At 51.6% G+C, this 13960-nt stretch overlaps 1 protein-coding gene across 1 annotated transcript; it reads right to left on the reverse strand.

Annotated features, from left to right (window-relative positions):
• Positions 1-1163: 1163 nt before the first annotated feature.
• Positions 1164-7138, reverse strand: LOC140396038 (interferon-inducible GTPase 5-like). The gene is made up of 2 exons (XM_072484106.1): positions 6874-7138; positions 1164-4037 (listed from the first exon to the last, which is right to left on the reverse strand). Exon 2 carries the CDS (start codon positions 4028-4030, stop codon positions 2918-2920), a length of 1113 nt encoding a protein of 370 aa, XP_072340207.1. The 5' UTR covers positions 4031-4037; positions 6874-7138; the 3' UTR covers positions 1164-2917.
• Positions 7139-13960: the final 6822 nt, after the last annotated feature.

Here is a 13960-nt window from a genome sequence, read left to right on the forward strand (position 1 = left end):
CACTCCCAATGGTATGGATCCTTAGCTCAGACACTCCCAATGGTATGGATCCTGAGCTCAGACACTCCCAATGGTATGGATCCTCAGCTCAGACACTCCCAATGGTATGGATCCTCAGCTCAGACACTCCCAATGGTATGGATCCTCAGCTCAGACACTCCCAATGGTATGGATCCTCAGCTCAGACACTCCCAATGGCATGGATCCTCAGCTCAGACACTCCCAATGGCTTGGATCCTCAGCTCAGACACTCAATACACTGAGTCTGGAGTGTTGGAGCATCTTTCCATCCCAATTCTCTCACTCTTCCTCAAACTCCTTCGCTGTTTTTACCCTTTCTCTCCATGTTCCTTTTCCTCTTCTTTGCAATATCTCTTTCCTCTCGATCTCATTGGGCTGGGTTCTCCGTTTTGGAGACAAGTTCGCACACCGGCGTGAAAACGGTGGTCTTTTACACCAGGAAAGCTGGCACCAAATGGCCACCCGATTCCTTGGTTTTGCTGGGGGCGAGCAGGGTGGGAGCGTGGAGCTCCCAGCTCTCGCTGTCAATATGGCGCTCAGCACTTCCCATTCCGTGGCCATGTGCACGGCGGTGGACTGCAGCGGCCGCGCTGTGCTCCATGGCGGATTCAGCCCGCGGACCGCAAAAGTAGTGCCGCCCAATGGCCGCTTGAGCTCCCAGTGCCCCCAGCCCCGAATGAAGCCCCCCCTGACCGCCGATCGGCCCTCCCCCGACTGTGGCGGCCCCAGGCTGAGTCCGCAGCCGCCACACGAGGATCCCGGACGGTGTGAGCACACGTAACCCACGCCGTCAGGAACTTGGCCGGTCGGGGACGGAGCATCACAGGGCGGACCTCAGGCAATGCCCTGAGGCCGTGGATAATTGGCGTGGTGTACTCCTAGATTATGCTGCTTTTCAGGGGCGGAGGATACAAAAACTGGCGACGCTCCCAATATTGGGGTCAAAACGGATTTCCCGCCCCGTCGCCGAACGAGTTTTTGGTGTCAGTGGCGGAGAATCCAGCCCATTGTCTCTTCCCTTCTGTTATTGATTTCCCACTGCCTCATCTCCATGATCAGGCTTCATCCCCATTGTAGAGATCGATCATGCGGTTCAAGTGAAGTCTCGCAACACTAAAACGCAGTAGAAATTTGAGATACACTTCTCAGATGCAAATAAGAATCTTTTATTGCCTCTACTTGATTACAATTGGGAGAAACTTAAATCTATTCTCAATAAAGTCTTGCGAGCAAAATACTTAAAGAGAAGTAATTTATAAAACAATTTAACTTTCAAAATAATACAGGCATGGTTTCTTGCTTACGGCAAAACAGCTTGCGCGAACTTCAAGAGTTAGAGTGGAAAACTGAAAATATGAACATAAGCTTAGCAAGTAGTTAGATCAAAGTATAGTGTCATGTGAGAGTTCCTTTAAGACATGGATGTTTAAGCAATGTACCTTTAAAAAAACAATGATGTCAGAGAGTGGGTGGAGCTAGGCTTTAGATCAGGCATTTTTGAAGTTTCAGTTTGAAAAAGCAGCTTGTGTGTGTCTGCGTGTTTCCAGAGAGCTGCAGTTTCAGTTTGAAAAGAGCTTTGGAGTGTCTGTGTTTGCAGTGAGCTGGATCTCTGCCATCAAAGACTATCTCTGGATCATTTGGGTGATTCAAACTCATAATAGTAAAGCCTTTAACCTGGTGTGATTATGTTTAAAGGTGTTAAGTCTCTTGGAATTTTGAAGGAACATTTTGAGGAATTATTTACTGTTGCAATATTTTCGGAGTTATGTTTGAAGTAAGGGGTGTTAAGAGACCCAATGTTTATTTAAGATGTTAAGTTGAGTTTATGGAATAAACAGTGTTTTGTGTTTAAAAACCCACGTGTCCATAATTGTAATCGCACACCTAGAGAACAAGCCATGTGCTAGGAAAAGCAACAAATACATTCAAGGGGGAGGTTGGTTGAACTCCATGGTACCATTTTGGGGTTCTGAAAACGCCTCTCCCATAACAATAGAGTGATCTTGGATAGAAAATGGCTGTGCAGACCCTCATGTTTAAGGAAAGTGTTATCAGTCTGAAGCCATTTGTCTACACCTCTATGTGGTCCTAATTGGTTTGGGTGAGTTTGAAATACATTTGATTCGATGGTTAACTGTCAATCCTCAATGTACAACATAAATGTTTCATGTTTGAATGTTTTGTATGCTATGGCATTTGTGCTGTAATCAAGACTGTTTTTTACTGGTTTTCTGCTGACTTTCACTTTATCCATGTTCTGAACAATGGTGGCTTCTATTGCTATGGTGCTTATTTCGACCTTGAGCTTGATTACTGGTACAGCTCATTTCTTAATATGAAACTTACTTTGAAATCTGTTCGTTAGAACAATAGTCCATTCATGCTGTCAGTAAAAATGTTGTTTTTATCTCCAGTTAGTTTGTGGATGTGTCAGGCTTTGTACCTCTGTTTAATTATGTGTTCTGTCATGACCTAAGGCTATGAATACTGAAATCCTTCTTTTAAAATGGGTATTTAAGACTGGGCTTTAATATTTACATTAAAATAGCCTTTTACCTATCAGAAAATAGTTGATTTCGTTCCCCATGCAGGAAAATATTTTTGGAGGGAAGATTAGGAGTTCAGATTCCCCATTTAAAACACACAATGTGTGTGTGCCTGTGTCACCGTCTGTGCGTTAGGTGTTGAGCGGGGCTGTGACTGAGTAAGGGTTTGTGTCAGAGTGAAAATAAGGTGTGTTTTTGCGAGTGTGTGTGAGGGTAGAGTGTGGAAGTGTGACTAAGTGTGCAAAGGAGTGTCAGGAAGTTGAAGATTGCGTGTGTGCGCGTGAATGTTTGTGAGTTTGAAGAGAATTTGAGTGTTATGGTCATCGAGGAACTGAGGAGGGGGGGGGGGGTTAATCAACACTTTTCCTCTCGTCCACTGTGAGGGCAATTCCTAGCATGCGCTCGGCATCCGTTGCCATCTCCTCCACAGCCATCTTCAACATGGCATAGGTAGCACTAAAGGAGAGAGTTGCAGCTGCGAGACATCCGAGTGGGAAAAATTTGAGAATATTGCTCATTATAATCTTTTTCCCAGCAATCTTTGCCAGTACACTCGCAACAAGGCTCGGTGACACTGCCACAAACTTGGACGTTATGACTGCTTGCAGTTCCTCTGGTTTGTTCCCCATTGTCTTCGCAAGCCTTTTGATGGAGGCAGAATCCAGACCAAACCTTCTGCAGTAATCAAACAGCACCATGACCAGCAAGGAAATGTCGCAAGCAAAGCCCACTCCTGGGACTGGTACCATAGCAACAGCAGCCGATGCACTGGCAACCCTCCAAATTTCATTCAGAATGGCTAATTTCTTCTTCTCAATATTCAATGAGATGATGTTGGGGAGAGCCAACACAAAGGCCCGCCTCTTCGGAGGAGGGAGGTCCCCTGCCAGGACCTCAAGCAGCTTCTCAAAGCCAAATTGATCGTTGCCGGAAGGGGAAATCAGGAAGACCTTGGGACAGACTATCCCTTTCTTCATCAAATCATCAATGCAGCCCTTCTGTTTATTCTCCAGAGTTTCAATAGGGTCGTCCATCCATAAGACAAAATACAATGCCTTCCCCTTGCTCTGAATTCCCTTGGCCAGAACCACATCATGATCTTTAAAGGTCTTGTCACTGAGGATAATGACACAATCATATCGATCAAACTTCATGCGCTCCAAATATTTTGTTGCTTGTGAATCTGAGGTGCCAGTTCCACACAGGTCCCAGACGCAGAGAGCCTCATTATTTGGGTCGCGATGCATTTTGCATTCCATTGTAGCGTTAGATTCCCTTGTCGGAGCTGCAGGTGAACCTTGTTGATGCAGGAATTTGTGGATGAGGGATGATTTATCTTTGTCAGATACTCCTGCCACTGCAATGTTAACCGTTACCTTATCGAACGGCATGAAAAACTTGTGCATTGTCAAAATACCAGGAACACTGTCAATCAGGCTCTTAAATTCAGTAAGACCAGTCATTGTGCTCCTGTAATAGAAAGGTGTAGCAGCTAAACAGTGTCAACCATGAATTTCCAAGACATGTTGCCCGACAAGTACAGGCAGCATAAAAATTGATGCATTGCTTTATTAAAAATGTTCCACTTTGCCTAAACAAAGTGTAAACTGTCTCCACATGGCGAAGCATATTGCATCAACAGTCCTTTCCCCCTCTGGGACCGGGTGTCACAGTGTGTTAGATACACTGTCCTTTCCCCCTCTGGGACAGTGTCACAGTGTGTTAGATACACTGTCCTTTCCCCCTCTGGGACAGTGTCACAGTGTGTTAGATACACTGTCCTTTCCCCCTCTGGGACAGTGTCACAGTGTGCTGGATACACAGTCCTTTCCCCCTCTGGGACAGTGTCACAGTGTGTTAGATACACTGTCCTTTCCCCCTCTGGGACCGGGTGTCACAGTGTGTTAGATACACTGCCCTTTCCCCCTCAGGGACAGTGTCACAGTGTGTTATATACACTGTCCTTTCCCCCTCTGGGACAGTGTCACAGTGTGTTAGATACACTGTCCTTTCCCTCGCTGGGACAGTGTCACAGTGTGTTAGATCCACTGTCCTTTCCCCCTCTGGGACAGTGTCACAGTGTGTTATATACACCGTCCTTTCCCCCTCTGGGACAGTGTCACAGTGTGTTAGATACACTGTCCTTTCCCCCTCTGGAACCAGGTCTCTCAGTGTGTTAGATACACTGTCCTTTCCCCCTCTTGGACCGGGTGTCACAGTGTGTTAGATACACTGTCCTTTCCCCCTCTGGGACTGGGTGTCACAGTGTGTTAGATACACTGTCCTTTCCCCCTCTGGGATCGGGTGTCACAGTGTGTTAGATACACTGTACTTTCCCCCTCTGGGACAGTGTCACAGTGTGTTAGATACACTGTCCTTTCCCCCTCTGGGACAGTGTCGCAGTGTGTTAGATACACTGTCCTTTCCCCTCTGGGACAGTGTCACAGTGTGTTAGATACACTGTCCTTTGCCCCTCTGGGACAGTGTCACAGTGTGTTAGATACACTGTCCTTTCCCCCTCTGGGACCGGGTGTCACAATGTGTTAGATACACTGTCCTTTCCCCCTCTGGGACAGTGTCACAGTGTGTTAGATACACTGTCCTTTCCCCCTCTGGGACAGTGTCACAGTGTGTTAGATACACTGTCCTTTCCCCCTCTGAGACCGGGTGTCACAGTGTGTTAGATACACTGTCCTTTACCCGTCTGGGACAGTGTCACAGTGTGTAAGATACACTGTCCTTTCCCCCTCTGGGACAGTGTCACAGTGTGTTAGATACACTGTCCTTTCCCCCTCTGGGACCGGGTGTCACAGTGTGTTAGATACACTGTCCTTTCCCCCTCTGAGACCGGGTGTCACAGTGTGTTAGATACACTGTCCTTTCCCCCTCTGAGACCGGGTGTCACAGTGTGTTGGATACACTGTCCTTTCCCCCACTGGGACCGGGTGTCACAGTGTGTTAGATACACTGTCCTTTCCCCCTCTGAGACCGGGTGTCACAGTGTGTTAGATACACTGTCCTTTCCCCCTCTGGGACAGTGTCACAGTGTGTTAGATACACTGTCCTTTCCCCCTCTGGGACAGTGTCACAGTGTGTTAGATACACTGTCCTTTCCCCCTCTGGGACCGGGTGTCACAGTGTGTTAGATACACTGTCCTTTCCCCCTCTGAGACCGGGTGTCACAGTGTGTTAGATACACTGTCCTTTCCCCCTCTGAGACCGGGTGTCACAGTGTGTTGGATACACTGTCCTTTCCCCCAGTGGGACCGGGTGTCACAGTGTGTTAGATACACTGTCCTTTCCCCCTCTGGGACAGTGTCACAGTGTGTTAGATACACTGTCCTTTCCCCCTCTGGGACAGTGTCACAGTGTGTTAGATACACTGTCCTTTCCCCCTCTGAAACCGGGTGTCACAGTGTGTTAGATACACTGTCCTTTCCCCCTCTGGGACAGTGTCACAGTGTGTTAGATACACTGTCCTTTCCCCCTCTGGGACAGTGTCACAGTGTGTTAGATACACTGTCCTTTCCCCCTCTGAGACCGGGTGTCACAGTGTGTTAGATACACTGTCCTTTCCCCCTCTGGGACAGTGTCACAGTGTGTTAGATACACGGTCCTTTCCCCCTCTGGGACATTGTCACAGTGTGTTTAATACACTGTCCTTTCCCCCTCTGAGACCGGGTGTCACAGTGTGTTAGATACACTGTCCTTTCCCCCTCTGGGACAGTGTCACAGTGTGTTAGATACACTGTCCTTTCCCCCTCTGGGACCGGGTGTCACAGTGTGTTAGATACACTGTCCTTTCCCCCTCTGGGACCGGGTGTCACAGTGTGTTAGATACACTGTCCTTTCCCCCTCTGGGACCGGGTGTCACAGTGTGTTAGATACACTGTCCTTTCCCTCTCTGGGACAGTGTCACAGTGTGTTAGATACACTGTCCTTTCCCCCTCTGAGACCGGGTGTCACAGTGTGTTCGATACACTGTCCTTTCCCCCTCTAGGACCGGGTGTCACAGTGTGGTGGATACACTGTCCTTTCCCCCTCTGGGACAGTGTCACAGTGTGTTAGATACACTGTCCTTTCCCTCTCTGGGACAGTGTCACAGTGTGTTAGATACACTGTCCTTTCCCCCTCTGAGACCGGGTGTCACAGTGTGTTAGATACACTGTCCTTTCCCCCTCTGGGACCGGGTGTCACAGTGTGGTGGATACACTGTCACTCCGGAGCTAATGGTGACAGTGTTGTAATGGCAGGTGAGGAGACACGGACAGTGTGCCTTTTTAGGTAAATATCTTGTCGTTCCTACCCTTCTAGCAGTTGGTTTGGCACCTCTGTGTCTTCAAGAATAGATGAAGCCTTTGCTGCAGATGGAACAATCTGGAACCCTTCTCCCTCCTGCCCTCTCTGGAGATCTGTAGGCTTGATGTTGTTTGAGGAACTTTATTCGATGTTTGAGCTTCAGTTTCACTTTTCGTCACGTGTTTAATCGTGCGCCTGTGGGTATTCACTTTTATTGGTTTTCCGGGAATGAATTCCATTTCTCCTGATGTCCTCATGTTTTCTGAGTGACTCATCCAGCAAAATAACCTCTATTATATAAACCCTGCCCATTCACAGTCCAATGGTTTTCCTCACAGGTCATGTTGTCTCTCTGCTGCCACCTACGGGCATCTTTCAGAAGTTTCACCTCAATGTTTGTGTGTTCAGTTGTTTTTGGTGCTTGTCTAGAATGAGCAGCCTCTGCCTGCATGCGTTTTAAGCTCTTCGGAGTACTGCTTTCAAACAGTATTTGATCTTGCTCCAAAATCTCCATCGTTTCAGCTTCACAGAACTTGTTTGACCATGAATCTGCCCCCACTCAGATACACCCTGCTGGAAACTGTAAGATGCAATCTTAGAACTCTTAGATCTGTTGGACTTCATCTGCAAATGATTCTTTTTCGCATTCAGCTCTGAATCACCGACACTGCGGTCTCGACTCGCAGAGCAGGAATTTCTCACCACTGTGTTTTCAGACGAATGTCGCTTGCAGGGACTATTCATCAGAGGAGTTCATCCCTCATTAATCGTGAAAATCTTGTCCAGCTCCTCGTCCTCGGTGCGTCTCTGAAAAGAGTCGTTTTTGTGTGTTGTGTTGGGTTTAATTTTACGCCGTTATGGTTTCCGGCACGGTTTGCTCTTTTAGAAATGGACCAAGTCCTTTTACAACTTTGTCCAGTTCATTTTGTTCCGCCGTTGAGTTTGCTGCAACTCAGAGTGGGGCGAGGTTTCCCGTTATGGAGACGAAGTCCCCACGTGGGTGTGAAAATGGTGGTGTTCTACGTCAGGGGAATTGGGGTGAAACGACCACCGATTCCCCGTTTGGCTGGGGGCTAGAAGGGAGGCAGAGTCGAGCACCCGGCTCTAGCTGTCGATACGATCCTCAGCGCTTCCGGGTCAGAAGTCGCTCATGCGCACGGCGGCGGCCACGGCGGACTCAGCCCGTGGAGCTGGACCGGCAAAACAGTGCCCCCCCCCCCACCGGCCGCTCGCGCGCCCCGGACCGCTCGTCCATATTGCCCCCAGCCCCGAATGAAGCCCCCCCCCCCCCCCCACCCGCCGACCGGCCCTCCCCCGACTGTGGCAGCCCCGGATTGAGTCCCCAGCCACCACGCGAGGACCCCGAATGGCTGGGACCATGAGAGTCCCACGCCGTGGGGAACTCGCCCCGTCGGGGACGGACCATCGCGGGGCGGGCCTGAGGCGGTGGACACTCGGCCCAGTGTACTCCGGTATTACACCACTTTTCAGGGGGCGGGGAATTCACAAACCGGCGCCAGTCCCGATTTTGGTGCCAAAACGGATTCTCCGCCCCGTCGCCAATCGCGATTTCAGTGTCGGAGAGCGGATAATCCAGCTGGTGGACTTTCACAACAGCAAAAACCGGTGCTGCACCTGGACCGATTCAGCGACCGTTAAAGGCCTAGCCCCTTCATCATGTGGAACACAGTTAATTCCAATGGGAAACGTTGCAGCACTCGCCGACTCCGTGATTGGGGAGGCTGACAAGCTGCAGACGCACATACACACTTCACACCCCCCCCCCCCCCCCCCCCCCCCATACACACTTATCCCAGCCAACAAGGTGGTACTGGTTATACTGGAGTGCATCTATGCAGCTGATGGGTCGGCTGGGGTCAGAGGGCACCCAGGGGGCTGGCCTGGGGGGGGGGAACACCTGTACAAACTTTGGCCCTAAGTTCAGAGTGGGCTGTCAGCTGTGTGCCTTGCTGCATGGCTGCCTTGCCGGCTGCGGCAATGGTGTTCCATGTCCGTCCACCCTGACCGCACAGCCGACCTCCTGGCCACCTTCCGCTACCCCTCCCCCCCCCCCCCCCCAGCCCTGACAGAAGCCCCCTGGCCAAAGTCTCAATTGTCAGCAAACTGTGATGACGTTGGACACATTCCGTAACCCCTCTCCCTCAGCAGCCACGGGTTTTCAAAGTACCAGTGAACCTCGCTGTTGGGAATTTCCCCCATTGGAGGTGGAGAATCGCGGAGGCCCCGGAGAATACCGAGTCAGGCCCGCTAATGATACACAAGTGGCGTTTACAGAGCATGTGGAGTGGGACGCATTGACGCATCCGTCGCGGCGAATTGCAATTTGGCGTGAAACCAGCGCTCGCCATGATTTCGGCGTCAGAACCGATTCTCCGCACAATCGCTTTTCCCGATTTCAACGTCGACCAACGGAGAATCCTGGCCCATAAATATCGACCTCTCATGTATTTCAGGGCACACAGAGAATGGGAAACCTCCAATGGTGGAGAGATTTGGGAAACGTAAGTTTCAAAATCACCCGTTCCCTCCGGAATATAATATTAGGTCCCAAAGTGCCCCGTCTTAGTATCAAGTTCTCATTTCCCTGACTGTTTGCGTTGCTGAAGAGCAGGATAATAATTAACTCTAATGATGGGGAGCTGGACATTGTCCAACGGGAGTAGCTTGAATTCTTATCAGATTTCCCAATCTTCGCTTTCTAAAGTCTGTGTTTTGCTAATTATTCCTGAACTTTGTCCTGACCACTCCTCCCAGTTTCTACATTCCGTTTCCGAAAGGTAGTTTTCCCGGAGGCTTGGGCAGCCTACGGAGAGCCGTCAGCACCCTCAGAATGATTGTAGGGCACAGTCTGTTGTTCTGCCATGCCTGGGTTTGCTCAGTGTTGAACCCTACTCCCCCACATCCTTTACCCAGCCAGGACTTTATTGAATGATGCAGCTGCTTGAGGGACCGAATGGCCACTCCTGCCCCAATTCTCGATGTTCTTTTGTTCTCATTCTCAGACTGGGCATCACAAGTAAGGACGGCATTGACTTGCCCATCTATAGTTGCCCTTGAGAAGTGGATGGTGAATCTCGCTCTTAAATGTATTGAACTAAACAAGGCATTTTACATATTTACATTAAACTATCAGACGTCCAAAATATCCACCTGGACTTAAACCACCAGCCCCCAACCTCCCGGATACCAACACCCCAACACACCCCTCCTTCCTAATTCCACCCCCCCCCCAACCCCCCCCCCCCAACCACACCACCCCACCCCCCCCCCTCCCCAAACCCCACTGACCCCTCAATCCTCCTTGAAGAAATCAATTCCCAGTTTCCACTTCCGGGTGAACCCTTCCTCTGACCCCCACAAAGCTGCGCGGTAGCACGGTGGTTAGCACAATCGCTTCACAGCTCCAGGGTCCCAGGTTCGATTCCCGGCTTGGGTCACTGTCTGTGCGGAGTCTGCACCTTCTCCCCCGTGTGTGCGTGGGTTTCCTCCGGGTGCTCCGGTTTCCTCCCACGGTCCAAAGCTGAGCAGGTTGGGTGGCTTGGCCATGATAAATTGCCCTTTAGTCTCCAAAATTGCCCTTTGCATTGGTTGGGGTTACTGGGTTACGGGGATAGGGTGGAGGTGTGGACCTTAGGTAGGGTGCTCTTTCCAAGAGCAGGTGCAGACTCGATGGGCCGAATGGCCTCCTTCCGCACTGTAACTTCTATGATTCTCCAAATACCGGAATTCACCCACACCCCAGCCTGAGGCAGCTCCCAATCCCACCGACAAAACAAGATCTGTCTCTGGGCTATCGGGGAAGCAAAGGCCAATCTGTCGCCTGTCTCTCCACCTGGACTCCCGGATCTTCCGACAGACTGAATATCGCCAGCTCCGGGCCTGGAGCCACCCCCCACACCCCGAATCTCGGACATCACGCCTGACATTCCCCTGCCAGAACCCCCCTCAACTTCGGTCACGCCCAGATCTTGTGGACGTGATTCGCAACCCCCCCCCGCCACCCCCCCCCCCCCCCCGGACACCGCCCACATCTATCCCCCACCCCCGCAAAGAACTGATCCGCCTTTGCAACCGTCATGAGGGCCCGATGCATCACTTTAAACTGGGTGAGGCTTCACCTCGCACTCGATGAGGAGGCGTCACCCTCCGCAGGGCCACCTTCCACGTCCCGTCCCTCACCTCCCCCTCCCAACCCCTCCCATTTACAGCGCTAGCAATTAATCCTATTTATCATCAAACGCTTTCTTGAAGAGTTGCTTTACTATTCAGTACCCAGTGCATTAACCCTGGTTATCACTCCTGCCATTATGTTAACCCGCAGAGTAAACTTCGAGGAATCATTATTTGAAGTTAGAATTTTTTTTTCATGTCCTTCATTCCGTATACTCTGTATCTTGTTATGTGTAAAGAACGATTTTTCAAAAGTTGTTTGCCGGCATCGCTGAAGTAAAGCGGCGTTGTGAGGCAAAATGATTGAACTTGTTGCATCGCGAGTGTTTCTTTTCCTTTCGCACGACAATTTGTTCTACCGTGGGCGTGGCCACAGCGTGTGCGCGTCATCGCGCTGGTGACACCACGCGCAAACGTCTCAAGCGCATGCGCAGATCGGTCAACATCCGGATCGCGCTTTCTCAAGCCGCCTGCACAAAATGGCCGCCTTCTGCAGCGCTGTTTCATAGAATTTACAGTGCGGAAGGAGGCCACCCGGCCCATCGAGTCTGCACCAGCTCTTGGAAAGAGCACCCTACCCAAGGTCAACACCTCCACCCTATCCCCACAACCCAGCAACCCCACCCAACACTAAGGGCAATTTTGGACACTAAGGGCAATTGATCACGGCCAATCCACCTAACCCGCACATCTTTGGACTGTGGGAGGAAACCGGAGCACCCGGAGGAAACCCACGCAGACACGGGGAGGATGTGCAGACTCCGCACAGACAGTGACCCAAGCCGGAAACGAACCTGTGACCCTGGAGCTCTGAAGCAATTGTGCTATCCACAATGCTACCGTGCTGCCTGTTTCTCTAGCTGTGCCATAGATTCAGTGACGTTTCCCGAGATCGTGGCTTTTCTTTAGCCCCGAACTCTGCGTATTCGTTACTGGCTTGCTCACTGGCCTTGCAAAGATTTACGGGTTCTTCTCACGGCAAAATCTGTCTTCTTAATAATCTTTCTCGCAATCGCTCATCATACCAAACACTATTTGATCCGGCAACATCAAATCCACAACGGGGGATAAATTACAGGACTGTGCTCTCAGACTTAAATCAGTAATAAGGCCTCGGGGCCTTCCCTGACTGCATTGCACCAACACCGTCCAGTCCCTCCCTCTGTCCAACCGGGACCCCCAATCCCTGCACCCTCTCCCCAGCCACCATCGGGAACAACAACCCATCCAGGAATCATCTCATTCTTTCCTTCCCGGGCGGAGGCTGCGACTCGTCCGGCCTTCTGCAGAAGGCCTCAAATATCCCATTCATCCTCTCGGACTCCGACACCAGCTTGCCCCTCTTGTCCCTCATCCGAGCAATCTCCCTCACCACTGCCTGCTTCCTCTGTTGGTGGGCCAGCATCCTACTCGCCTTCTCCCCGTACTTGTACACCGCCCTCTGGCCCACCGCAATTGCTGCCGCCTTCCCCTTGGACACCAACCTGAACTTCATCTGGAGCCTCTGTCTCTCCTTCAACAATCCTCATCTGGAGCCACCGAGTATCTCCCATCCAGCCTCAGAATCTCCTCTGCCAGCCCTGCCTCTCCTCATCTTTCCATCCACTCCCTGTGCACCCTGATTGAAATTTGCCCCTAACTATCCCCTCCCACAGCATGGAGGCCATAACCTCCCCCGTGTCATTCAGCTCCACGTATCCCCGGATGGGGGCGCTCACCCTCTCGCACCCCGTCCCATCCAGCCTCCACTGTGACCTGTTGGGCCTCCCTCTGGACCACCCGCAAGTCTCCCCACTGCGGCGCATGGATGGAAACCAGGGTCTGCGAATCCTCCGAGATGGTCACTCTGCCCCACCACCTCATCCTTCACAAGGAAATCAACCCGGTAATACACCCAGTGCACACCCGGCGGGAAATACGAAAACCCCCTCGTCCTCTGTCTCCCAAACCTCCACGGGTCCGCCCCACCATGCGATCCATAGACCCCCTCAACCCCTGAGCCACCGCTGACACCTTCGGTGACTTAGGACTCGAGCGGTCCATCCTCGACCCAGAACCGTGTTAAAATCACCCGCCATTATCAGACGGTGCGTGTCCAGGTCCAGGGTCCTCCCCAACACCCAGAAATCCACATCAGCCCAATTTGGGGCAGAAACATTAACCAGGACCATCGGCATTCTCTCCAGCTTCCCACAGGCCATCATATACCTACCCCCCGGATTGGTCACAGAGCTCCCCACCTTAAACGCCACCCTCTTTTTAACCAGCACCGCCACCCCCCTGGTCTTCATGTCCAATCCTGAGTGGAACACCTGGCCCACACATCCCTTCCTGCGCTTCGTCTGATCCCCCCAACTCCAGGCGAGTCTCCTGCAGAAGCACAACTTCCGCCTTCAAACTCCTCAAATGCCCAAAAACGCGCGACTGTTTAACTGGCCCATTCAGCCCTCGCATGTTCCAAGTGGCCAGCCTGGTCGGGGGGGGGAAGGGGCATATCCATTTTTAAGTCAGCTCCCACTCCGGCCCACATCAGGCACTCTTCAAGGCCCACCCCAAGATGTCCGCCGCCATCTCGCTGCGCCACACCCACCACACCCGTGTCAGCAACCCTCCCCCACAGCCCAACACTGAACCCACCCCGCCACTTCACTCTCGTTAACTAGCCCACCCAGCCCCTGCCCAGGGCCTCTGACTGCTTCTCAACCTCCTAATCTATCCCTCCCGCCCCCACCCCCACCCCCAGCCGTCCCAACAACCGAAAAACAGAAGGCACACTCACCATCACTGCTCCACGGTCGTGCCTGCCCCAATCCACCCACCCAGTCTGCCCCACATTTTACACAGAACTCCACTCCAAAGTTCAATGTTCTCACACTCCTCCCAGGCCATGGTCTCTCATCACA

The sequence above is a fragment of the Scyliorhinus torazame genome, chromosome 19 (assembly GCF_047496885.1).
Source record: "Scyliorhinus torazame isolate Kashiwa2021f chromosome 19, sScyTor2.1, whole genome shotgun sequence".
NCBI classification, from domain to species: Eukaryota; Metazoa; Chordata; class Chondrichthyes; order Carcharhiniformes; family Scyliorhinidae; genus Scyliorhinus; species Scyliorhinus torazame.